We start from the raw sequence: 25,770 nt of genomic DNA, 5'->3' as shown, positions 1-25,770 counted from the left end.
TTGGTAGTTTCGAACTGTCTATGAGTAACATTTACCTGACAGGGTAATGACCTGATGCATCATTATGTGTAAGCACGTCAGTTTCACAAATGCATGTGCGCTCATATCAATCTGCGTGTGTGTGCATCTTATTAGAAACGGGTTTGATTTAGTGCGGTTCTTGGCCACGCTCCAGCTCTACTGCAGACGTCAGCAGCTCGCGAAGAAGGATGGGACGGAGGACGAGTGGCCGGTTGAGTAAAGCAGATGGTAAGAGAGAGCCATGAGGAAATATAAAAACAGACCGCTGGCGTGGAGATGACGGTGTGAGGATGGAAACAGTTCACCTCCAAAATGATGATAACCACAAACAACAACAAATAAACAGGTTAAGGTTATATGTATTAAAAGTTAGAAATGGTATGTGTCATTTACAGTATTTAAACACTACCATTTATAGCACATTTACCAGCCATCTCATTAGGTACAACTGCCCTACAAACATCCAATACATGGGCTGTATAAAAAAAAAAAAAAGACAGTCATTTAGGTGCTCGTTTAATCTTATATATGCAGAAAGCCATATGAGAGGTAATAGTTGGGCTGTTTTAAAAGAGTAACGCCGTAGGGAAAAGGAGGGATTGCTGTGTTTGAAAAAGCCAAATACAGCAACTGTTTGGAATTCGTCTACGTCATTCCTACGTAAATGTGACATCGCAAAAAAAACAATGATCACAGTGTTTAGTGAGTTATCAAACATCATTATCAAACTGAAAGAATCATCTTAAAATGTGTTGTTTTAAATTTGTAACAGCACCGCAACATCAAATTGCTTTTAAGCGCCGTCAATTGGCGTCAAATAAATTGAATGAGAATGAAATGTTTCAGACTTGACGTGCGCTTGTAAACGCCAGTTGATGAAAATATAACGCTGTTGCTTGGCCAAGAGCTGCCGTCTTCCTCCCACCCCGCAATTGATGCTGCAACCGTATCCCCGGCGGCTCGGCAGCCACACACGAGACATGCTAATGGTTGGGTTGAGGCTGACACAGACTCACTGGAAAATAGAAACATATGCAAAGTGGCCTTCAGACCACAAGCTTCTCAGTGAACCAGAACACAACGATCATCGTTTCGCAGCATCCCTCCTACGCAAAGGAAACCACGGACACTGATTAGAGGCCGTTTATTTGTTTGATGCATGTCCTGGGTGTCATTAGACAAAATGTATGGATGCGTTTTTCAATCTATAAGTAATAATGAACAAGCATTGGTCGTAATTTTTTTTTAAGGGGAACCAGCAAAAGCTAAGTGGGGAAAAAAACGTTGTAAAAAGCAGCAGGGGGCAGACTGCCTGACTTTCAGTCATGGATATAACTCAAGTATGCTGACTTTGTGTCCAATAATTCAACATTCAGCACCCAAGATTTGGACCTCCCTCATTGGCGTCTTTTACACAGAGATCCCGCAAAAGAACTACAACAGAGCCGTAAGAGACGATAAGGCAAACATTTTACACGGCATTTATTCCAACACGATGGTTTAGGCCACACCTGACCGGCTTGATTCAGCCTGTGAGTGACCTTTGTTGCTTTCATGCAAGGCCAAGGCACAAATCAATCTAAGCTCCTTCTCCCTCACCTCTTAACCAGCGACCATTAAAAGTGCTTGTCCCTGGAGAAATACTGATATTGCTCCCAGCCAACCACTCTAAATAGGACATTGAAAGCAGGCAAGGAACAATGGGGACACAGGTCAAAAGCAGTGACAGTCTCCTGAGTGTGACAATTTACTCGGGGTGAGTGGTTAAAAAAAATGATCACAATTAACATAAATAAATAAATAAATAAATAAATAAATAAATAAATAAATAAATAAATAAATAAATATATATATATATATATATATATATATATATATATATATATATATATATATATATATATATATCAGTCAATCTGTACATTTTATAGCAACTTCTGTTACAATGTATGGATGTGCCCTAATACACTCCTGCTGTTTTCTGAAGCTGAGCCATGATTGGTTGTTACCTGAGCAACTGTGATGTCATTTTAAGTTGACAGCAAGTGACAAAATGGCCGCCCACTGAGATGGACAAAAGCGGGTGGATTTTACTGCTTGAAACATATTCCACAAACACAATTTCAATTAGAATGCCGTGTTTGGACTAGTGGGGCTGCGCAGAACATATCATCGTAAAAACAATTTTGGGGTTGACTTCCTATTTAATAGTTGGGAAAAGTTTTGAAATGGTCTCAATTTTGAAAAAGGCATTTGAACAAGGGGGTACGTAGACTTTTTTTTAATATCGACTGTACACATATTGATCAAATAACTCAACATAATTCCTAACTAGGAACTGATCAATAGTGACTCGCGCTTGTCATGAGTCCCTGCCATGTAATTTCTTCTTTTGTACAGTATGCAAAAGGCCACATTAACAACTTACTTACGTTTTCTGCTGATCTTTAAGAGAGCAAATCTCAAATAATCTGTTATAGCAAACATGCACACCACTACTCTTTACCTGTCCTCAAAATCCACAATTCAGAAACAAAGCATCTCTCTCATTGTCTGTCTGCCTCTCTAAAATTTTTATTTTTTGGGTTCAATATCAACAGTTCATAAAGAGATATCACGCTCACTTGCATAATACATGAAGGGCAAACCAACACTAGAACAGATTTAAGCACCATTATTTATAAACTTGAATCATAAAAAAAAAAAAATACAAAAATCAAGCATGCGTGTGTTTTTGTGTGACTTCACTTTCACATGCAGGAATATGACGAGATCCCAATTGCATCAGTCTGTCCATCTGTCCACCTTCCAACACTGAGCCCGAGAGGAGACAGAAGCTGTCTGCCTGCATTTATTCACTTGGATTTCTCCCAGGCACCAAACCGCAACGTATCCTGACCACGAGAAATGAAAAAGTGAACATGCACACACTACAAGAGGCAATGTGAGTGGAATCTTCAGGATGTGAGTGAATGTGAGAGAAAATGCTATTTAAGTGCTCAGCAGCATTCCTGTGTGCATGCACCTTTGTTTGGCTGTTCACTGAGGATTCAAGTGAAAGCCAAACCGCACGCACCACATTTTCATTCTCTTGGTTATTTTTTTTTCCATCCCCGACAAAAGCGTAGCTGATCATTTGCTCGCTACTATTTTTAGTAGAATATACAGGCTCATCTAACCTTACTGCAGCTGGAAAGGGAATTTGAGAGGCGCTGAGGAGAGGCGGGTGTGGTGGGGCTCCAGTGTGTGTCCTCAGGGTAGATCATGTCAGATGGGTTTGACCTGCTCCTTCCCTTTTTGTGTATGTGTGTGTGTGTAAATGTTGTGCAATGTCTTGTGAAATGTTCCAGACACAGATATTTGCTCTATTAAAGATCAGCTGAAAACCTAAGTAAGTTCGTGTGGCCTTTTGCATGCTGTACGAAAGAAGAAATGACATGGGAGGGACTAGCATGAGTCACTATTGATCAGTTCCTCGTTAGGAAATTATGTTGAGGCATTTGATCAATGTGGGTACAGTGGATATTAAAAAAAAGGTCTACGTACCCCCTGTTCAAATGCCTTTTTCAAAATTGAGACCATTTCAAAACTTTTTCAACTATTAAAGTGGAAGTCAAGCCAAACATATTTTTTTCAAGAATGTGTTCCCAGCCGGCCCACTAGTTGAAACACGGCATTCTGATCAATCTTGCGTTTGTGGAATATAAATTCAGTAGCAAAATGCACTCGTTTTTAGCCATCTCCGGGGGCGGCCATGTTGTCTTCTGTCAACTGAAAATGACATCACGACTGCTCACAACGACCAATCACGGCTGACCTGTTTTCTGAATCTGAGCCGTGATTGGTGGTTGTGAGCAGTTGTGATGTCATTTTCAGTCGACAGAAGACAAAATGGTCGCCCCCGGAGATGGCTAAAAACAATTAGATTAACACTTAATCCACAAACGCAATATTTATCAGAATGCCCCGTTTCAACTAGTGGGCTTGCATAGAACATATTCTTGATTAATTTTGCGTTTAAAGCGGAAGTCAACGCAAACATTTTTTTTTCAAGAAAATGTTCTATGCAAGCCCACTTTAAAGAGGAAGTCAACCCCAAAATGTGTGTGATGTTCTATCATCAGCGCCTCTCAAATTGCCTTTCCAGCTGCAGTAAGGTTAGATGAGCCTGTATATTCTACAAAAAAATGATAGCGAGCAGATCATCAGCTACAGCTATTGTCAACCGACGATTCGATACGTGGGTTGCAATTTGATTCAAGGGTGGTTCATTTGAAACCGTAACGATTCAATTCAGATCAATTCAGTGGAATTTGCGATTTGATTAGATAAGGTATGCGCCAGTTTGGTGTATGATGCAATGAGTTTCTTGTTGGCATTTTACAATATGAATGAACATGTCAGTAGTGTAAATGTGGCATTTGGTTCATCACTGAGGTTTTATCATCACATCTATGGTGGTTTGCATCGTGTGTTCATTTTAAGCTACTAGCTAGCCAATGTTTGTAAGACAAAGTTAATGTGTTTTGGTTCAATACACAACATGTATTTTCCTCTTTGTTTCAAAGTGAACATAAATAGGAGTGGCAACAAAGCACTGGGCCTCCTTTCGGAAGAATTCTGCCTAACTGCTTCCGGTCGCGAAAGGCTCGTAATTTCAAGAAACGTGCAAGTTGGGTCACTCACAAGTCGAGGTGCCGCTGCTTGTTTACGTTTTGTTTGTGCCACCTTAAAATACGACAAATGCTTCGACATTGATGGCTTCAGCGGCAAAAGCCATCAAGACTTCGGGAAGGCAACTTTGACCGCTGGCCATCGTCTGTTTAGCTTCTGTCGCGAGCCTGGCTGCTGCCTCTCTCGCTCCTTCAAATGTCACGCTGTGCCAAGTGGAAGAGATTCAGCTGACTCACAAACGGTGCGCTTTGCCAACTGCCGCCCTCACACTAACACAGACACACAAGCAGTACCAAGGTGCGGTGAAGAAGAAAGCAAGACAATATGAAAATGCCACCTAAATCCCAATTCGACTTCAACAATTGCTCTATTTAAAACCAGCCAAAAGGATTTATGAAAATACACACAAAAAAAAAAAACCTTCCCAAAGTCTTTCATCCATTCGGTTTTGACATGAACTGCAGTGGGGCGGAAGAGGAAACAAATTAATAATGTGTTCCCCAGAGAGCGCCACACTGAGTCACTCCTCCAATTACACGCCGTACAAAGAAAATGAACACGAGAGCTTGTGAAAAGGGGTGGGGAGTTCCCCTGGGGTACAACAACCAGGCCCCCTTTTCTCAGAGACACACGTCCACGTGACATGTTGCACAGTAATATGGATGCAAACGCTCAGTTCTGGGGAATACAGACCCAGTTCTGCTAAGGAGAAACAAGGTCACCTTTCAAGACAGCTGTTAGCTTCCCAGAGCTATGGATTAAATGAAAATTCACTTCAAATGCTCCTAAAGATTAAGATCATAATTCTGGTATACTGTACACCTTTCTGATGCAAAGAAGGGGATGTTATTAGTCCACATGCTGGATTTAGAAAATCAAGTACAGATCAAGCTATTGCCTTCTATTGCTACTTTGTTCCATTTGCACAAAGAGCTCAATTAACTCTGTACGTGTGTGTTACGGAAGTTATGGAGCTAGTAGTGGTTCACGTACTACCAAAGGTAGTTGTCATTTCCTGAAATGTGAGTCCACGTGACGTAAGCGCTTACAAACATTTTGTGTGGACATTTGTTAAATTGGCAAAATCAAGTCTGTTTCTTCCCTACCTGTTATGTGCTAGCATAAATGGATGGATGGATGGATGTTTTGCCATTGTTGTCTTGTTAAAAGCCACTAGTGTATGAAAGTTTACTTTAGAAATTGGTTTGTTTTAGTGAATTTCATTCAAAAGTGACCAGGACGTAGTGTAATGCATTATAACTCAGACAGCCATTTTGAAAAACAGCTAATTACTTTCAATAGACAGGAACATGTGGTAATATGAAATGTATTACAAAAAGTATTTTAGAAGTAAGCTAAAATTGCGGTTTGCAGTTTAACCGATACTTAACACGGATTAGACGACATTGTTCCTTATGTGGGAATAAAATCGGATACTCTTCATAAAAAAATACTGATAGACAGGCAAACGAAAGCTTCCTAAACTCTCAACTCCATCACCTCTGCTCCAGCTAAACCTCCACCACACCTCTACAACAAATGTCCACCCCACCCTCTTGGCTGTATATTCAGAGTTGCCGAGCTAAGCAGAGTGAAAGCACAGGAAAGACAGTGTGGGGGCACCGGGGGATGGCACCAGTGCTCGACCACCGTGTACTTCAATCGCTGGGCCTGCCCGGGCCCCAAAAGCTCAGATTACATTGCACATAATGAGAGGCCTGGCTCAGCAGGCTCACACATACAAACACACAAACGCACACAGACACACGTGCACGCACACAGTGTGTATATGCATATACATATAAATATATATTCATAAATAAATATACCCCGTTGGTGTCAAAACAGATACATGGGATTCAGTATAAAAGCTATGCCAGATAAAGCGGCATTTGTAAATTATTTCATTCGTATTTATACTATTTGTCATGTTCTCATAAAGTCGTTGGCGTCTGCTGCTTCAGGCAACTTTGATAACGACACATCTTTTTTTTTTTCCTTCTTGCAACGTATCAATGCAAACACCATAACAGCTACAGGGCAGGAACTCAGAGTCAAAAAATGGTCTTTACAGCCAATGGAAAAGAGCTTTGTACACTTGCATATGTAAATTGCCGTTTAAATAGCTACTAGCACCAATGAAACCGGATAGGTGTTTCTGATATTTCCTTCAATTCATTTTTTTCCCCAACTAACTAAAGTAACAGGGCATAACTTGAGCTTTGGATATTTTGTGAAGGTTTCGTCGAGTGTTAGAGAAAGTGAAATGGCTAAGAACTGTGCTCGGGCTTGCACTCGAGCATCCTGGGAAACTTTATTGTGAAGATAGCTGGAATTCCAGAGCTTTGCATTTGCTGTTCCAGCTGTGGCGACATTCCCTGAACGCTTTCACAAAAGAGGTCCAATCACAGGCTCTGCCCCAGGTTGTTGCTTGTGCTCTCACCGTATCATTTTTTCTAAACAATAGCTTTCTCCCTCTTTATTTACAGGCACATCTTCATTTCAGACCTCAACGACACAAAAACTAACGTCGCTGCACATCCTCACTTAGCTGCTGAGCTAAACCAGTGTTGTTGTACAGATTATTAACGCAAGCACTGATATTATTTCATAAGAAATTGGCCATTTCTCAGCCCAACCAGTCATCGCTTGGCTCTCGCTCCCAAAAGATATGTGCAAATATTATTCATGGGGTGTTCAAAGCACTCTGAGGTATGTGTCAGGTAAATCCAACTTGACTCTAAGTAGACAGAGGAAAGGTGTTTCAGAAGCATCAACCGGAGGGAAAACTTTGCAGTGACATATGTGAAAGATCATGTGGATTAAAGAATTGCACAGAGAAACTTTCAGAAAAGCTAGCTAGCGTCTTGATTAAAGAAAAATTAAATTACAATGGACTAGGCAAAGTCAAACAAAATCTTTTCCAGGAAACTGGCCAATGGTGCAATTGTTTTAGGAATTTCGAAATATTTTTCCCAATGGGGAATCATGAAATTAGAAATAAACTCCCTGGGTCAAAGTGTCAACATCATAACACATTCATTTACTCTTAACTCATTTAGAATATTGGTAAATTAGAAAACAGACTTCTCGGCATGTAGACTACCAGATTTAGCTAATTTTTGTACTATTGTAATTGTTTGAGCCATTTTTCAATCAATTTTAAGGGCATGTACAGGTCAAAGCAAGGCTTCAATGCATTAACTCACGATTTGTTTGTTCAGGCGGAGGAGGTCTGGAGTCCAGTTGTGGTTGTTTCCAAATGTCCAAATAATTCTTCCAAATGTCCAAGTAATGTTTCCTAATGTCCAAATGATCCTTTCAGATGATGCTGAACTTGAAAAAAAAAACGTATCTGACCGAGGCCTGCTTGCTTGCATGCACGCACACACACACACACACACACACACACCTGACTTAAGGCGGCCATCTTGCTTTTAACCCTTGACCTTACGAAGGAGAGCACACCTCTAAATGCAGTAGCCATACCTGGCCATTGAGCGGCATACTAAACAAAAATGACCACATAAAGGTCAAGACTTCAACAACAGAAGAACTTCTACATTAATTTATCTCAACTATAACAAAACAATTTACTTTCATTCCACAAACAAAAATAAGTGATCAACACAAAAATACAATTGCTTTCAGAGAAAGTGGCTCCAACAGTAATTTTCACAGATGAGAAATATGAATGATGAATAAAAAACGGTGTGTTGTAAAATGAACAGGAACATATTTACATGATAGCCTAATACATGCCGCATAAAACACAATTGTAGTAAGACATTTGAACAATATTCCTTACAACCATACAAGTGTAAAAATAAGTTTACCTGTTTCATAAGAATAAGCTAATCATCAATGCAAAATGAAAACAATAAAACACTATGACAGCATGCTAGCAGCGAGCCAACGAGCTGGTGGTTAACAGCTAATGTTAATGAGCAACTGGAGTCTTCTTTTCCTCTAACATTCTCCTTCTGTGATTCAACCAAGTTTTCTGCGGCCTGTGTGGCAGCTTCATTTTGATTTTTCATTCCGATAACATAGTGTCATAGTAACGCTCCATTAGGAATAAGTCGTGCTCCCAGCGTAGCAGCCGTGGCAAACGTTGACGTGTCTACAATGCTAATGCTAGCATAATATTGATAGGTTGAATTGGTTTTGTTGTTGCTGATCATGCGTTCTCTGTGAATTTGAGAATCTCGCTCGTACACGTTAGTGATTGGCGTGGCCCTTTGGTCAGAGACTCAAGGCGGGGCTCAGTAAAGTGAAGCTACATTCAAATCTTGCTAAGTAGTTTGAACAAAGCAAACTCCCTCTTTAAGTACATTTCAAAGCCTGTACTTTTATTTTACTTTTAGTCAAGTACAGGAGTTGACACAATACTTTTACCAGAGACTGTTTTTACACAAGTACCTGTACTTCCACTGAAGTATACTTTCCCCTCAAACTCGATGCACACTCCTATTCTGTCATGCATGCTGTGCATACATTTGTGTGTGCACAATTTACCACTGCGCTCTATCATGGCTGCAAATCAGCCTCTTGTGAGCATGTAGCTTGTGAGGGACAACAAAAGACTCCTTTGTTGCTACTCTGTCCTATCTCCTTCTTTCTTTGAACACACACTCACACAGAAGTGATGGATAGCAGGTGTCCGCCCCCCCCCCCCCCCCCCCCCCCCGCCCCCCCACCACCACCTTCTTCCCCTGCTGTCGCTCCCCCACCAGCAGCACCGGTGCCACTGATCTGCAGATTGCACAGCACTGATTAATTCCCGCATGGCAAGCGGTGTTTCATGTCACTTGGACACTACTGAAAGTATCTCGTTTCCCCCACAGGTACCCAGGGAAGTTAATGGTTGAGGGGTGGGAACAGAGTGGTCTTTGTAGATTGCTGAGAAGTTTAAAAATATGTTATTTAATCCAGAAAAAGAGTTGCAATAACCACGCTATGTTCCGGTAATGTTGTCAAGTGTCTTAATGATTTCAGGGGTGCAAGTTATTAAGACATTTTATCAAACAGTGACATGAATGCAATTTTGGGGGGGAAAGAGGCCTGTTACCAGTGGTCCACGAAAGAAATCTGTAGATGAGAGCTGAAAGCCGAACCCCGGAACTCAGGATACTGCTCAAAATAATGACAATGAAGAGTAACATTCCCTGTGACCAGACTCTTAACCTAAATTGTCAAACATATTCCCATAGCAGAGTATTTAAAAATACACTTTTATAGAGATAAAGCAGTTGTCATGCAGTACTGTGTCCTTTCAGCTCGGTTTGAATGGGGATCATTTTTGATAATGTTGTTGTCGTCTGTACGCAGAACTTACCAAAATAAAAACTGTTGTTTTTACTTGACAGTTCTCATGGCCTTAGGGATCTCGCCCAACCCCGGGTTGCTTTTAATTCAACGTGTCTGAAGACTTTTGCCCTTTAGTGCTTCATGGGACCTCAGCAGCAGGTATGGGAGTGGCGTGCTAGCTTGATAGCGCTGTCAGCCACAATGCGTCAAGTGCAGAGGTAAAAGTTAGGGTGGGGGAGGTCTGTACTGTATTTGTTTTTAGTTTCCCTCTGCAGATAAGATCATCTGCAATTTAAAGGGCTGGGCACACACACCAGTGTCTGCTGGGGATATATTGAGTGTACAAAGGTACACTCAATACAACCAGACAACTCCCACAATGCCTCATAAATGTTAAATAGAGAAAGTACAAGTAGATAACCCAGACGTGGAATGCATTTGAAATAAGCACCAAAATGCTCTCCAAGACGTCACTGTTTTCAATATCATGCACCAACGATGCCAGTTTGCAGCTGCAGGGGGAATTAAAATTGCATATTTGAAGGGATGCAAACGTGTTCCTGCCTACCAGCCATAACTCTTGTTATCCAAAAGGGTGTGAGCAACTGTTTGAAACTGTGTCAACACCCTAAGCTCCCACGCCGTGACTAGTCAGGCAATGTTATCTTTATCATTTGCACGGGCTAGAAGAGAGAAAATAAAAGAGGTCTAATTTGCCAAGCTAAGTTATACGGACGCAAATAGATCCTCCTATAGTTTCCCCTGTGAGGTACAGATAAGGTGTGGTGAAGTCATGTTAATAGCAAAGCAACATTCCCACCAGCTTATCATTGCTCAATCAGCTCCAGCGTGCTTCCAGAAATAGATGGGCTGAGAGCGAAGGCAGGCGAATGAAAAGCCATTAAGGGCTTTTTGCTGAGGAGGGTAACATTACCATAAAGTCTTGTCCGCTGGCGCCCACCACCAGCGCCATTGAGCCGCACCGTCTTTTTATGGGAGGCGAAGGGCAGACTGGCAGCCTGGCACAAAGATGGGCATCAGTGGTGCTGCCGGACTCACCTTGTCCTCATTGCTATTCTTAGTAGAAAAAAGGTGCTGTGTTTGGATTTTTGTCATCTATATCGCCGTGGTAAAAATGCATGGAGTGAAAACATTGCGTGATTCCCAAAGCGCCAGCTATGTCAATTTGAAATAGCAAAAGTAGATCTCGCTTTCTTTCGGCCTGTAGGCAAAGGGTCACAAGGGCCTTTGTGTGTGCAATCAGTCTGGTTGAGCAACGTCAAGCACTCTGACAGTTGTCTCAAATGATTTAAAGGTCGGAAAGAACGCTCTCATGAAAATTACATGTAGAGATGTTGTTTTTGTCATTATCATTCTTGCAACATAGACTTACTGCAGCCTGTTATCGCTAGAATTTAGCATCATTTTAAGGTTCCAACAAAGGCGTTTCCTTTTTCTAATTAGGACTGATTTGGTAAAGAATACACCAGGATATGAATCTTAATCACTTTCTTTAAACCATGGGCAAATGAAGAGTTTTTAATTACAATATCAAGCTTTATTACAATATTTTCTGTTGGAAAATACTGTAGCCAAGAAAAGAACTCTATGGAGTTCTTTTTGCTTCGATTTCCAACTAAAGTCTCCTGAGAATGCAGTTCGATGTAGTGGAGGACATGACCTGCTTATTAAATTGAGAGTCATGTATTTTCCCTCGTCTCGTACTTATCGAAGGGCTTTTCGTGGAGCAGTCACAGCGGAGGAAAATGTTCAAGTCATTACATAACACCGCTCGACTCACGTACACGCTTGAGTCACTATCTTTGAGCAAAGGACGTGACCTGCCAAGTCAATAACTATTAGTATGACACCATCATATATAAATCATATAATTGTCATATTAAAGCTTGTGGGAAATTAATTAAAGGCCTTGGCTTGATTGATGACGGACTGTAAAAGTAAAAAAACGAGTGCAAAAAGCAGCCATGAACCATTAAAGGCATTTTAAGGACGACCTTCCCCTGAGACATTTACCCCGATGATGATAAACAAACACACTCCTACCACCACGCTCTGTTGTGCACACAGTATCAGCACACAAACACACGCGGTGAACTTTACAGGGCACTATCAGACCCCCCAAACGCCTCCCCCCCACCCCCACCCCCGGGGGTATCAGGGGACACGCAGACAGTCAAGTGACGATGAGGCGGCCCCCGGAGGGATCGTGATACACCACGAGGGTTATTTTCATCTCAGATATTTCAAGATATGCAGCAGCAGCATAAACCCGATGCTGAAACGCTCTCAAAGGTTGCGGGATGTTATTTAAATTCCCCGCAGCGTTTGTTTGAGTGCAAAAACACAGTGACTTTCATTAACAACATGTCCTCAAACCACTGAACCTTTGGAACCAGTTATCCATTTACAAGCCCACCCTGTTCGAAAACACTGGGTGAATTGTAACGAGCTGCTTGCGGAGATCATTTTAATTCCGTTTTCCTACTTTGGCGTGATGCATTTTATTAGTTAATATGTGACTGTGCTGCTGACCTGCGGGGGAGTGATTCCTCCTGGTCTGAAGCGCTGCCAGTGATTCCGTTCAGGATCTACTTTTGTGTATTCGTGAAGTTACCCGAGCAGCTTTTGGGCCACCTCGAAAAAAAACTAGAGGTGATCGGTAAAGTGCAGACCTCCTCCATCCATCCATTTTTTGTGGTACTCACTCTCAATGGGATCGCAGGAGAAGATGCACAGTCCACACAGGAAGGCCGGAGATCGGATTCAAACTCGTGTCGTCCCGCCAACGCTCAACAGTCGTTGTCTTTATCAACATTGAAATGTTTACTTTGTCGCATTGTGAATTTAAAGGGGAAGTGAAGTAAAAAATGTTCTTTGTACCCACTAGTCTAAACATAGCATTCTGACTATTGTTTGTGGAATATGAATCAAGCAACAAAATCCAGCTTTTGTTTTTATCTATCTCGGGGCGGCCATTTTGCCACTTGCTCACATGGCATCACAGTATTTAAGGGCTCGGGTAACAACCAATCACGCTCACCTGTTTTCTGGGTTTGGTCATGTGACATTTTAAGGCTGTAGGCACTGTGATATAATTTTTAGTCAACAGCAAGTGGTGGTACCAAGCAAAATGGCCGCCCCTTGAGATGGCTAGAAATGGGTGGATTTTGCTGCTTAATTCATATTCCACAAACGCATTATTAGACAAAATACCGTTTGGGGCCGCACTGCGTGGGGACATCACCATTAAGGGAAACATTTAATCATTTGGCAGTGTACACCTCACCAACAATTGATGGGGTCTTCCTTAGACCAAACTTGAAGTTTAACATAACATAGTTGGGCCATGTTTTTGTGTTTTGGCAAAGTAACTTGTGTTTTGGCAAAGTAACAAATATTAATGAGAAGTGGGCATCACATTGTGAAGCTTTTCATGTTCATGTCTGGATTCTGGCGCACAAGGCAGCAGTTCAGGAGGTTATGACCTGAAGACAACTTGCATGTGCAGTGACGCTTTGTGAGGTCCAGAATATAAGAAATGTGTATGTATGTGAAACATTTGTCAACTTTTGTCTCTCACTAAAAATGCGATCAAATAAATATTTCATGTTAAGTGGTGCCCAGAAATTCTCAAGTGCTAATTGACTAATAACTAAAATGCTGGAAATGTTGCTTCAACATCCCCACAAAGACCCAAGTAAACAAGCCGTTATTCTCAAGCCTTTTAATACAAACTTAACAAACTATCAGTCCCTGTTAACATGTAAGACACTGACTCCGAATACTTTGTTATACCGTTTCGTTTTATCAAGTATTGCACAATGTAGGTACAAAATTAATATACGATTACATTTTGTCCATAATATAGCAAAAATCTTTTTTACTCTTAACAGAAAATACAACTCTATGTTTCCCTCCCCCCCCCGGAAAAGCAAATATTCTTAAATCCCACCACTACGGAATATTCTGCACACAGTCTTTAGAATAGTCAATGTCTTTTTTTTGAAAGATGGATTCATTTTTTTTTTTATCATTTCAATAAAAAAGAAAACAAAGTTGCTGCAGCCATCACAGATCACTGGAGTAGTAAAAAGATATAAATGCAATACCATGTCGTAGAAACAATAGATACTCTGATATTTTACAAACTCTGTACTAAATTAAATTATACAATTAGAAAAAAGACCAGAAAATCCCACTTAGCTTTGCCAATTTCTTGAAAGATTGGCAATGTCCAGTTCTGTCAAAATACTGAAAGAGGCCATGACTCGTGGTGGTATTTTTTTTTTTTTTTTTTTGTCTTTTTCACTTAAATATATCTTAAACAGTAACATAAAAAAAAAATTGTGCTTGGTTGGCAAATGAAATAACAATAATGCAAGTTGAAGTTTGGATAACCAAGCTTGGACATCTCGTACAACAAGCGTCACCACTGAGGGTAAAAAAGAAAAGTTATAACTCAAGGGGGCAAAGTAGTTCACCCTCGGGCTCGTATTCTTAAGACTTGTGACTGAGATCTTATAGCTGACGTCACTTTTCCTTTTAACCATGACATTCTGTTCTCTTTTTTTCTTTTTTCTTTTTTTTTTTTTCTCCTAAATGTGCATTTGAGTTTGAGACCTCCTTCTACCACCACCACTAGCGGTCACATTATCTGGTCGTTGCTGTGTGAAAAACTAGCTCGGTGTGCTAGTTGGCCATGACTGGCTGGAATTGCTGGTTAGAATACTGCATGTTGCTCAAGCTGAAATTCAAGCCATCCATCAGGGACTTGTCGTTAAGGCCGCCGTAGGCCGCAAACACGTCGAAGGCGTTGCTGTACGGAAGCGGGCCCAGACCCAGCGAGCTGTCGCCCGGGAACAGGGCGCTCTGGCTGCTCAGGCCCTGCAGGCTGGGGAACACAAACTCCTTGGCGTTGGGGGACAGGGCCGAGGGCTTGGCCTGCTGCTGCGTTCCCAGGCCCAGCCCGTAGAGCGAGTGCATGGAGGTGGAGATGGCTTTCTGCTTCAGGAGAGTGTTCACATTCAGGCCCAGGTTGGTGGGAGAGGTGCGCGGCGCCGCCTTGCTGGTGGCGTTAGTGCCGTTGTTGTTGTTGTTGTTGCGCCCGCTGCTCTTCATCTTGGTGGAGCCGAACTTGGTGGCGGCGAAGGTGGCGGTGGTGAAGGTTAAAGGCTGCGTGGAGCGGGGCATGAACGTGGGGCTGACCGCCGCCGAGTGGCCGAAAGGAGGCGAGGGCGAGCTGGAGCCCGGGGAGGCGCCGCCCATGGGCTCGTTGATGGGCATGAAGACCTGCGCGTCCGGATTGAAACTGTTCTTGATCTCCTTGTCCAGATCGAGCACCCCGCTGCTCGCCGCGCTCTCGTTGCTGTCGTCAACGTACAGCACTTTGACGGGGCCCTTCTCCCCGATCTGGTAGGACACCTCGTAGGGGTCAATCCACACGCTGAGGTCCTGGGGGAGGTTGTTGCGAACATCGTTGATGTCCAGTCCACTCTCTTTGGCCGCCTTCTCCACCACAGGGTCCACCTTCTCGCCCACGTGGATGCACCTGAACCCCGAGCCCTTGTACGGCTTGTCCGGGTACCAGTGTCCCTCGTATTTCTGCTTCAGCTGCCGCTCCAGCTCCTCGCCGAAGATGTTGACCCGCCGTCTGGGCAGCTTGTTGTACAGGTACGAGATGATGAAGTTGAGAGCTACTTGGATTTCAAGCTGCATAGCTGACTGCTGACGTTTACCAGGTGAGCGGAGACCGAGCGTGCGTGAAAATGGGTCGACTGGGTCTGCTTAGTTTAGCCGTGGTTGACAACACGGGTGGGCGCTCTTCAGGCAGAATGGCCTAAGGGACCGAAACGAAGGTCAAATGTGTTCCGAGGGTAAAAGTGCAGTACTTGCAGAAGAGCTTTCTTTTCACACAGTGTGAAATGTTCTGGAAAGGAAACACAGAGAGACAAACAACACTGTTAAGAGTCAGATTACATCATAAAAAAAGAAAGAAAAAAAGAACACATTTATCTGCTTGAGACCCACCCTGCCTGTTAACTATTCACTAGTTGTAGAGACAGCGACTGAAGGTTATGATATATGCATGCATTTGAAGACGTTTGAAATGTTTATAAACGTGTAGATGTCTAAAAGTAAGATCATTTGATTACTGATAAACGGGAATCCGGTTACATAATCTAGCCCGAATAAAAAGCAGGAGATAGCATTAATGTACGGTGAATGAAGTAATTTGACCGTCGAGTGACTGTGCTGCTGCGTGAAACACCCAAAACAATGGCTACACCCATTTATCGACACAGTAAAAAGCAAATACTTTCATCTGACAAACTGTGTCTTTATTATAAACGTGCAAGCACACGAATAGGTTTGAATATATTAATTGCATAAAAAGGCAATAGTCAATGAAGGCACATTAGATTGATCTTTTTGTTGTTGTACCCAAATGTTGATCTACAGTGCTTCGTTTTGGCAAGGGACAAAAAAACGCTGTCAACCAGCCATTCTGTGGTAAAGTATTGCGAAATAACACATTTACCCTTATCAGCTTGGCAAAGTTCGAGCAATGCGCTTACAATAGTGGAGAGCTGCTGGCTTCCATCGATAATTTACGAGCCGTCGACACCAGTGGAGAGAAAAGAGAGAAAATAGAGCCGACAGACGACAATTTCAATTCGGAAACGCGTCATTAGAAAGCTATCATAAAGGAAGACATCACTTTGGAGAAGAAAATAGAAGCCGCACCATCTAACCCCACACCCAACACACACGAACCTTAACTTTCGTAGACTGACGCAGCAAATCAGCTTAGTAAGAGTTAACAGAGCTTTCAGTACGTCAAGCCAAAATAAAGACAAAAGAGCTAACGTATCACATTTCCAAAAGGGCTGAAAATACTCACTTAAAAAAAAAATCAAGGAGTCTCAGTAGTTGTGAAGTACTGTTAGTGCAAATAGTGAAAAAAGTAGCAATACTTTCTTCATGTATAATATATTAAGAATTTAAAAAAGGGTATTCCAGTAGATGAAAAAATGTCTGCGGATTGCCGATTGCTTGAGTTTCTGGATTTGAAGGTGATTTCGAGTGTTTTTCAGCAGGCTAGGCGGAGTAGCTCCCTCCTTCTCGGGAGTTCTGCGACTTCGACTCCTCCTGGCCGACGACCGCCTTTATTTATAGATTTCCTCCGCCACGGGCACGAGGTAGGCGGTGATGCGGTTACAGAGGTCAAAACAGTATGGGTGGCTTCGATTGGCTGGAAATGCAAGCCCCGCCCTTAGAGTAGCGCCCGTATCGTGTGCTCATTGGCCGCTGCACGCTATCAATCTTTAGACATATGATTCCGCGAAATGGGAGGGACGCCTGTGACGAGCACCTACGTCAGAGATAAGGCAGGGCTGCTGACGGCAAATGGTTAAAATACTGACGCGATACCGACAAAAGAGGTACACTATCACCATGTATGTATGTATAGTACATTATACGAACATAAACATGGTAAAAGGAGTGCCGGAGGGGTACTTCCACAATTTCCTTCTGCTTTTTCAATCCTTAAAGGCACAGTAACCTGTTTCCTCTTCATGTGACGGTGCCACAGTTGATTGTGAAGGGATTGCGTTTGGGAGGAGATTCCCTGCCTGCTGAACAATCGGCCCAAAGCAAGCAGCAGCAGTGTGAGTGGATGGGTGGTGGTGAACGCTATGTGGAAAACACAGCTGTGATTGGTCCAAAACGGGGCAGGATCCCTATGGTGAGTGGCGAGCCCGTATCCAAGGTGCTGATGTAGGCTGTTGACGTCACGCCTGGGCTCAACGCACGCCGCTGCTGCCAATTTTAAAGAGCACGAACACACGCAGGGCAGCCCCCCCTATATATATATTCACAATATATATACACATGCGTGACGTGAACACATCGTTTCACAATGTCCCTCACTAGGTTACTTTGCATTAAGAATTCCATTTTCACATGATATGTCAACCTTATTATTGTACAATATTTGTTATTGTCCATGTGCTTTTTACTTTTTTTCATCTTTAATAAAACAAAATACACAGATGGAGTTATTATGAAATAAAAGAAAAACATCTGTGATTCATAAATTGCTCACATCACATTGTATGTGCATACTAAACAGGTTTTAAATACATCTTTTAGCCTGCTCGCAAATAGCAAATTGAAATGTCTACAAATACCATTCTTGATACTAAAAATGAGGCAGCACGGCGCGTGCATGCATAACATGTCTGTCTCACAGGTGTGAGATTCTGGGTTTGAATCTCATCTCAGCATGTTGCATGGTTTGTCTATATGCACCTTGCTAATAATGAGAATAAGTGCTAAAGAAAATGGATGGACAATCTTTTATTGTTGTGCGCCATGTTAATCAACTTGAAGTTGCTTGTTTACACTCTTATGGTGCCACGCAGGCTCCTACTTTTGTAGCTTTGAACCTTGACCCACTCTCAGGGTTGGATTAATGTACATGCGTGCACGGGCTGAGGCTTGGGGCCCACTCACGCTGCAGGGCCTCCAAATGGCCATTGAAAAACAACATGTGTACTGTATTTTGTTGGGGTGGGGAAAAGACCCATTGGCCCATAAAGCTGATTATCGGTTGGAAAGTTAATTTCGTCAATTACATTCATTATGTTGGCAATTTTGAGGTGGCCGCCTACACACAGTATATCCTTGTGGTCTTGACTGTTATTACTTTATTACTAGTACAGACCAATAATGACAATGTTCCTTGCGGGACCAAAATTGGTTCCTACTGTAAACCCGTTTCTTCTTTCCCACAGATTTTTATGGATGACATCACTGTAACTTTAATTCAAACCATGTTTTCAACAAGCTCCTTTTTTTTTTTTTTTAAATCATTTTTCAGTCATTCCCATTCCAATTCAGAACATCCTGCAGGGTAGTTTTCTTCGTGGCCACTGTTGTGCGTCTGCTTACCGATGGACAGAGTGGACTTTCAGACATTCTTCAAGCACTTAGATTTGTCGAGCACAGTCATGTGCTAGTTGTAAAGCTGCAAATACGTGTGAAAAGTCTCCCGTGGAAAGCGCAGCGGGGCTCGCAGATGATAGATCAGGCGGCAGGCGAGCGCCGAGCGAGAGATTAGAAGGTTTGACGAAGCCCCGTGCATTCCGATTAGAGTGGAAGTTAGCACTCGTGTGGCTCTGCGGCTTGTTTTGACTGTAAACTGCTCAGCCAAACTCATCTATGGAGTGTCCTCTAGGGCCAAAGTCATAGCTGCCACTTTACATTCTGTGCGGGATTCTTGTGCTTTTTTTAAGCACTACAGTATACAATCTGCGCGTACGCATGCCTGTGGTATTTCCCAGTTATAAAAGACAGACATCACCTGACAGAGAAAGGTCAGCAGCCATAACGAGGCATGCTAAGACTGCTATATTGTCTTAGGGAGTAATCCCCAAGCGTATCCTCTAGTCCGGTGCCATTTCTGTCACTTGTGTTTACCAAAGAGTGGAGACCGCCAACGCGCAGGTGGCAGATTACTGCGGTGTGCTTTTTGTAAGCAAATGTACACATTTGCTCATAAGGAATAACTATGATGTCGTCGAGAGATAATATTACATAAGCAGTACGTTTGCACCGAACACAGTGGCTGTGACTGTGACAAACGCGCAAGCCTCCACTTAAACGCCTAGAGTCACTAAGTGTGAGATGCCAAGAACAAAAATGAATGCGAGCTGATTGACAGTGTGTTTTTTGAAACACTATTTAAAGACTTGTTTGTCTGCACGGCGTTATCAAGCGAACAGACGAGGAGCAGCTGACACACATGCAGATTCTCACACACTGGCCTGCCCGCCGCTCGCAATGTTTGCCTCTCCTCCTCCCGTTCTTCCAATCCCCTCTTTGCGCCGCCTCGCCCTCCCTCTCGCAGCTCAGACGGAGAGCCTTTGACGTCACGCCGTGTTATTACTTAACACAAGTCAGCACAGCGCCCCGGGCACCGCGTAATACGCAGATGCCTGGCTTTCCCTTTGAAGAATAAATGAGGTGGAGGCCGGAATGAGGAAAGGGAGAGGGAATGCTGTTAGTATGTGACAGCCGCTGGACTGGAACTTAGTTTGCCACTGTGACGCAAACGGTAAAGCATTTACACTGAAGTGGGAAGCATATACTGTTACTAAAATTAAACACGATGGCAGGAAAGTGTTTGTATTTGTCGACTACCGGCGGACAAGCTAAACAGAATGAAATGACACCGGAGGAGCACTGAAATCACATCATAGGACATTGTTTCCCAGCCTTTATTGAGCCATGGCACATATTTTACAGTAGAAATGTATATTGCCTAAACATTGATGGATACTAATTGCACCCCCTGCCATCTAGTGGAAGAACAAATAATTGCTCTCCCTGTCATTGTATGTCACATGCAAAGATAGGTGAACAAAGATAAATTACTAATAGTGAATAAAGAATAACTTTCGGGCCAATTGGATAATTTTCAGAAGCACACCCGATGATCGCTCGTTCCCTTTTTTTTTTTTTTTTTTTTTTTGCTGAATGAGTATCTTCTGGCTGGAAACGTTATACAACCAGAAGTGACAAAATACTTGAAGTTGTGTTCCAGATACAAATAGAAAATATTTGCACCTGCTATTGTTTTCTGCCTTTTAATATTTATTCACATTCCTACCATTTCAATTAACCACTGATTAACTGATTCATTTTTGTGGAAAACAGATTTTTTTGGAGTTCTGGCCAAAAGGTTTAACCTCGGTGTCATCGGTCTACATCACATTTTCCCAAATGTGTTTGTGATATTTTGACATGGTCCGATGAAACTAGGTGCATACATATGCAACACTTGTTTGGGCCAACATGCTGAGTTTATTTTGGAGGTTGCTACATAATTCATCCAATGAGAGGCCCCTTGGTCAACATCAATAGATCCATCTGATTAGAAGGGGGTAGGAAAGTAGAAATGGAAACAAGTAAAAAAAATAAAAATAAAATAAAAAGCCTGAATGTGGATTGTGGTTTTTACTGTAAAAATACAAAGGAGTCGCGCTACCGGTTATACATCGACAAGCCCACATGAATGAGCAGGATAGGACAAGTGGTCTCCATGCCGATATCCCTCAGCACTGTTTGTTCCCTTTAGTGAGCTTGACACAAGAGCGCTTCATTCTACACTTGCCTTGATTGTGTTGCTCCCCCCTTTAGTCCCAGTCAAAACCACTACGCTGTGTGACCATGATTTATAAAAGGCCAAAGCTCCACCGAGCTTGTCAATTGCAGAGCCATGCATGCGGACGCACACAGGCACACGCACGCACCCAAACCTTCCCCACTACTGGCCTCTTTGCACATAAACTCTCTCCAGTGACAAAACGACTTCTCCAGCGCCTCAAGGGCATAGAAGAGAATCGATTTGGTAATGAGACGTAGATGGTAGATGGAAAGTATATTTGATGATCTGCGCATAGCAATGACTGGGCCCGTCACTATGCGGAAGAACTTACATTTGTCATTCCACCACAGAAATAGCGAGCCTCAACATAGACGTTGAAACAGAAGCGTAATTAGTCCCACATGCGCCAAATGTTTCTTTCTACTCGGGATGAGTTTTGACACCTCAAGTTTGCGATCTAAATAGTAAACAGGCCAAGGCTTTGCAAGAGCACGCTGTCTCATCAATTACTCTTTGTAGTTGACTGCAGCACGGGGTGGCAAATGATGTTGATCTTTGGAAAACAAAAGGCATTGCTGCTCGAAATCAATGCATTTTAAATGGAAATAGAAAGAAATAGGACAGATAAGGATTGAGGACATTGTGAGAGGAGACTGCCAAGAGATAAAACACACTTAAACTGCTGATACAGTTGATGTGCCTATTTCATTGTTTGGGACGCTTACGTTATATATTCAATTGTAACAGGTCTCATCTCAAGGCACGCATACTTTTATGATTGCAATAATATGTAACATATAACTATGTTATTGTTATGACTCTACTCCTATATACTGTAATCATATTATTCTTGTAAGGTTATAGGATGTTATTGACAAAATACGATTTTATTCTTGATAGATTCTGACCTATCCTTGCAAAGTTACATTTTTTTTGTACGTTTGTACGTTAAGGACTTTTCCTAGAAAAATATATTACATTCTCACGATAATTGCTTTCGAATTTTTTTGTAAGACGCACTTTCTAAAAAAAAAAAAACTCTACAATTTAATTGTTATAAGAGAAGAAGATTTCTTGCTTTTCTGCTGGAAAAACGAAAAGCTTTTTCTTCAAACGTTGCAATTTTTTTTTTCTCTTTACAATAAAAGTGTGTTTCTGTATCGTGTATGCATTCTTTTTCTCGTAAAATTATGTTGTTACCAGGAACCAAGACTCTGATTGGTCCACTATTTGTGACAGAGCGCCCAAGTGGACCACATGGACAAAAGGATGTCGCAAATGTGGCGTGAGGGAATTTCCACCCGCACATCCTAGCCGGGAACATTCACACCTGTATGCGGCGCTGATTGTTTGTGATTGGATCTCTTGGAGTAGTCAGTATAGTGAGAACAAGTCCAGAGACGCTCAGAGGTGTCTGGGAAGCAATAGTCTGTTCATTGAAAGGGAGTGGAGGTGTAAGAATGGCAATGGCGCGAAGGAAGGGGAAGCACGGAGGTATGAAGGACAGCTGTGGGTCAATTAAAAGGAGAAGAAGACAAAAGAGAGGAAGGACACGTTTACCTTGAGGGCTGGAGTTGACCTCTATATAGGCTTAAAATGAGTGGGGAAAGAAGATAATTCTGTTCATCAGAAGGGGGCAAAATGTATTTCACTGAGAAGGCCACACCCAAGTGAAAAAAATAAAAATAAACATATAAAAGGATTTGCTTCACACCACTGTGAGCTCGTTTCACAGCTCATTGAATCCTTTTGCGATATTCAGCAGCCATTTGATTTTCTTGCAGTCATTCAGTTTAAATAAACATCATTACTTACTCTACATTAGCATGAAAGTGACTGGTCTTTTGTCCTAGGAGTAACTGTACGAGTGACTCAATACACAGTGAATTATAAGGTATCAGGTGTTGTTTTTAGGGGGGAATAGAGATGGATTATTCATTCATTTTTCTGCTGGAAATGATTTGGAAATTAGTTTGTTTTCAGCTTTTGCATCTGAGTTATTTCCATCAACTAAAATTTCAGTGTTTACATTACTAGCGTCCAAGTGTGCCAAAACAAAACAGTTTTACTACTGTATCAAACTGGTGCTATCATATGTATAATATCAGTAGTGAGTCGTCATTAGAAATGACCGAGATAAGAGCTCACAAGGTTGTGAAATTAAACCGAAAGAAGCTTCAAGCTCAAAGTATTTAAAAAAAAAATAACACAGTCAGCAACATGGAGAGCACTTAGTGACATCGCTGCATAAGTGTTATAGGTGCTTTAGTGGGGCCGGCTGCAAAGTTTGACCCTCTCATCATAATAATAATTCAGATTACACGAGACCCAGAGAAGAAGACACAATTAAGATTCCCAGGGAGAAATCAAACGCAAACAGCAGCCGAATAGGCCGAATGACAAACGAGAGGACAGATAGATGGAGACAGCAGAAGAGGAAAGAAACAGAACAAAATAACCTGCTGTGAAGGCGGCAGATTTCCGTCCATGTCCGTGGATGAAAAAAATAAATAAAAATCCTTCGGCTAATGTGTACGTTGGCTTTTCCAAACAGTACATCTCTATGCGCCTCCTGACTACGTAATTGCATCCAGCTGCACTGAACCCTTGTGTGCACTGGATGTCTATTTTAAACCATTGAATAGATAATCTCATCCTTATCTAAATGAGATTCCTGCTCTGTAAGATACATATAAAGTATTTTCTGTAAAATGTTGCGTACGCCCACCGATTGTCGTAGGAAACCAGCTGCATCTCAATGCTCTGGTCACGCATGGATCTCCGCGTCCTTTTTCGCACAGAGATGTCCCCGTGCACGATGGGAGTGTGTCACATGGAAATGGAATGAGGGGAGCCACATTGATTGGCCGCCTTTTTTTTTTTTTCAAATATGTCGGCTTGCTTGTGTTTGCGAAAGTACAAACACCCGGTCTAACGCGCCTGCGTACAGATTTATGCCGCACGCCGCGCCGGATTTGCACCGAAAATAGAGCCCAGAGAACAAACAAAGAACGGATGATGGGTGGATGACTGTTGCCTGAGGAAGTATGGAAGGAAGAACAAATTGAGGCAAAAAAAAAAGATGAATGGACAAACAAATGTATGATGTTGGCTGAAGGCGCCAACATGTAATTAGGAAATGGGGAATAAATAAAGGCGAGAAGGAAGGAAGGAAGGAAGGAAGGAAAGGATGTATGCAACTAATGTAATAAAATGATGGATGGATTTTACGGATGGATAGACAGACGGATGGATTGATAAATGGACAGACTGATGGATGATGCTGACTGAAGGAAGGAAAAAGGAATAAACAAAGAAGAGAAGGAAGGAAGGAAGGAAAGATGACGGATTGAGAGGGTGGCTCGTTGATAGGCGCACGGATGGAAAGAAAGGATGTTGGGCTAAAAGGAGAAAAATGAAGGCGAGATGACGGATGGCCGGGTAGATGAGGATGCATGGATCGATGGAGGAAACATGGATGCATGTTGAGCGGGCGCGTGTGCATAGCGAGCTGAGTAACGTCCATGCTGTGAAAAAAACAACATGGTCTGAATTAACATCCATGTGAAGAGAAAGACACGGAAAGACTGCAGGCTCATAAAACATTTACATGAATGCGCGCGTCCAGTGAACAAGATGTCTGTTCATCAAGCCGCTCCCACAGATAAAGGGCGGTTCCGCAGGTTCATATTCCACATCCACATCAGCAGCACACTGACTGAAAACGTCCCTCTGTTCCTCGTGCACATGACCTGAATCCGAATCACGTCGCCTTAAACATGGATACGAATGAGAATACGGCTGACCTTTGCCTTCTACTGATGTCATCTGTTGCTCTCCTTTGCTAGAAATATGAGACACGTTGTCCTGACAGGACCAGTATTGTCTAACATATCTAGGAGCAAAAGTACAAGTATGTTAAGAGAAAATAACGTCAGTAGATGTTAAAATTCAGCTTGTAGACTATTACTTGAGTAAAAGTCTTAAAGTAGCAAACAGCTGCTGTACTTAAAGTTAGTTGAAAACAAGGCATTCTGATAAATATTGCGTTTGTGGAATATGAGTTAAGCAGCAAAATCCACGTGTTTTTAGCCATCTCAGGGGGCGGCCATTTTGTCACTTCTGTCGACTGAAAATGACATCACAGTTGCTCAGGGCTCAGGCAACGACCAAACTCGGCTTCAGAAAGCAGGTGAGTCGTGATTGGTCATTACCTGGGTCCTGAGACGCTGTGATGTCATTTTCAGTTGACAGAAGTGACAAAATGGCCGCCCCCTGAGATGGCTAAAAACGGGTGCATTTTGCTGCTTAACTCATATTCCACAAACGCAATATTTATCAGAGTGCCGTGTTTTAACTAGCGGGCCTACATAGAACATAATCTTGAAAAAACTACGTTTGGGTTGACTTCTCCTTTAAGTACAAGAACTAAGTATTTGTACTCTGTTACATTACAAGATTGTTGAGGGCAGATTGTTTCACAGTACATCCACATGAAACTAATATTCCCATGTACAGTGATCCTGTTGTTGGGGTATGCGTTGCTCGTATCAAGCAATGTCTGTGCAATG

At 42.3% G+C, this 25,770-nt stretch overlaps 1 protein-coding gene across 1 annotated transcript; it reads right to left on the bottom strand.

Annotated features, from left to right (window-relative positions):
- Positions 1-13,735: 13,735 nt before the first annotated feature.
- Positions 13,736-17,183, bottom strand: tob1a (transducer of ERBB2, 1a). The gene is made up of 2 exons (XM_086056417.1): positions 16,928-17,183; positions 13,736-15,952 (listed from the first exon to the last, which is right to left on the bottom strand). The coding sequence occupies exon 2, from the start codon at positions 15,739-15,741 to the stop codon at positions 14,716-14,718; it is 1,026 nt and encodes a 341-aa protein (XP_085912543.1). The 5' UTR covers positions 15,742-15,952; positions 16,928-17,183; the 3' UTR covers positions 13,736-14,715.
- Positions 17,184-25,770: the final 8,587 nt, after the last annotated feature.

The sequence above is a fragment of the Filicampus tigris genome, chromosome 16, assembly GCF_054856515.1.
Source record: "Filicampus tigris isolate MCC_2025a chromosome 16, RoL_Ftig_1.0, whole genome shotgun sequence".
In the NCBI taxonomy this organism is placed as follows: Eukaryota; Metazoa; Chordata; class Actinopteri; order Syngnathiformes; family Syngnathidae; genus Filicampus; species Filicampus tigris.
Note: the sequence above shows the minus strand (reverse complement) of the source record. Positions and strands in the feature narration are given on the sequence as shown.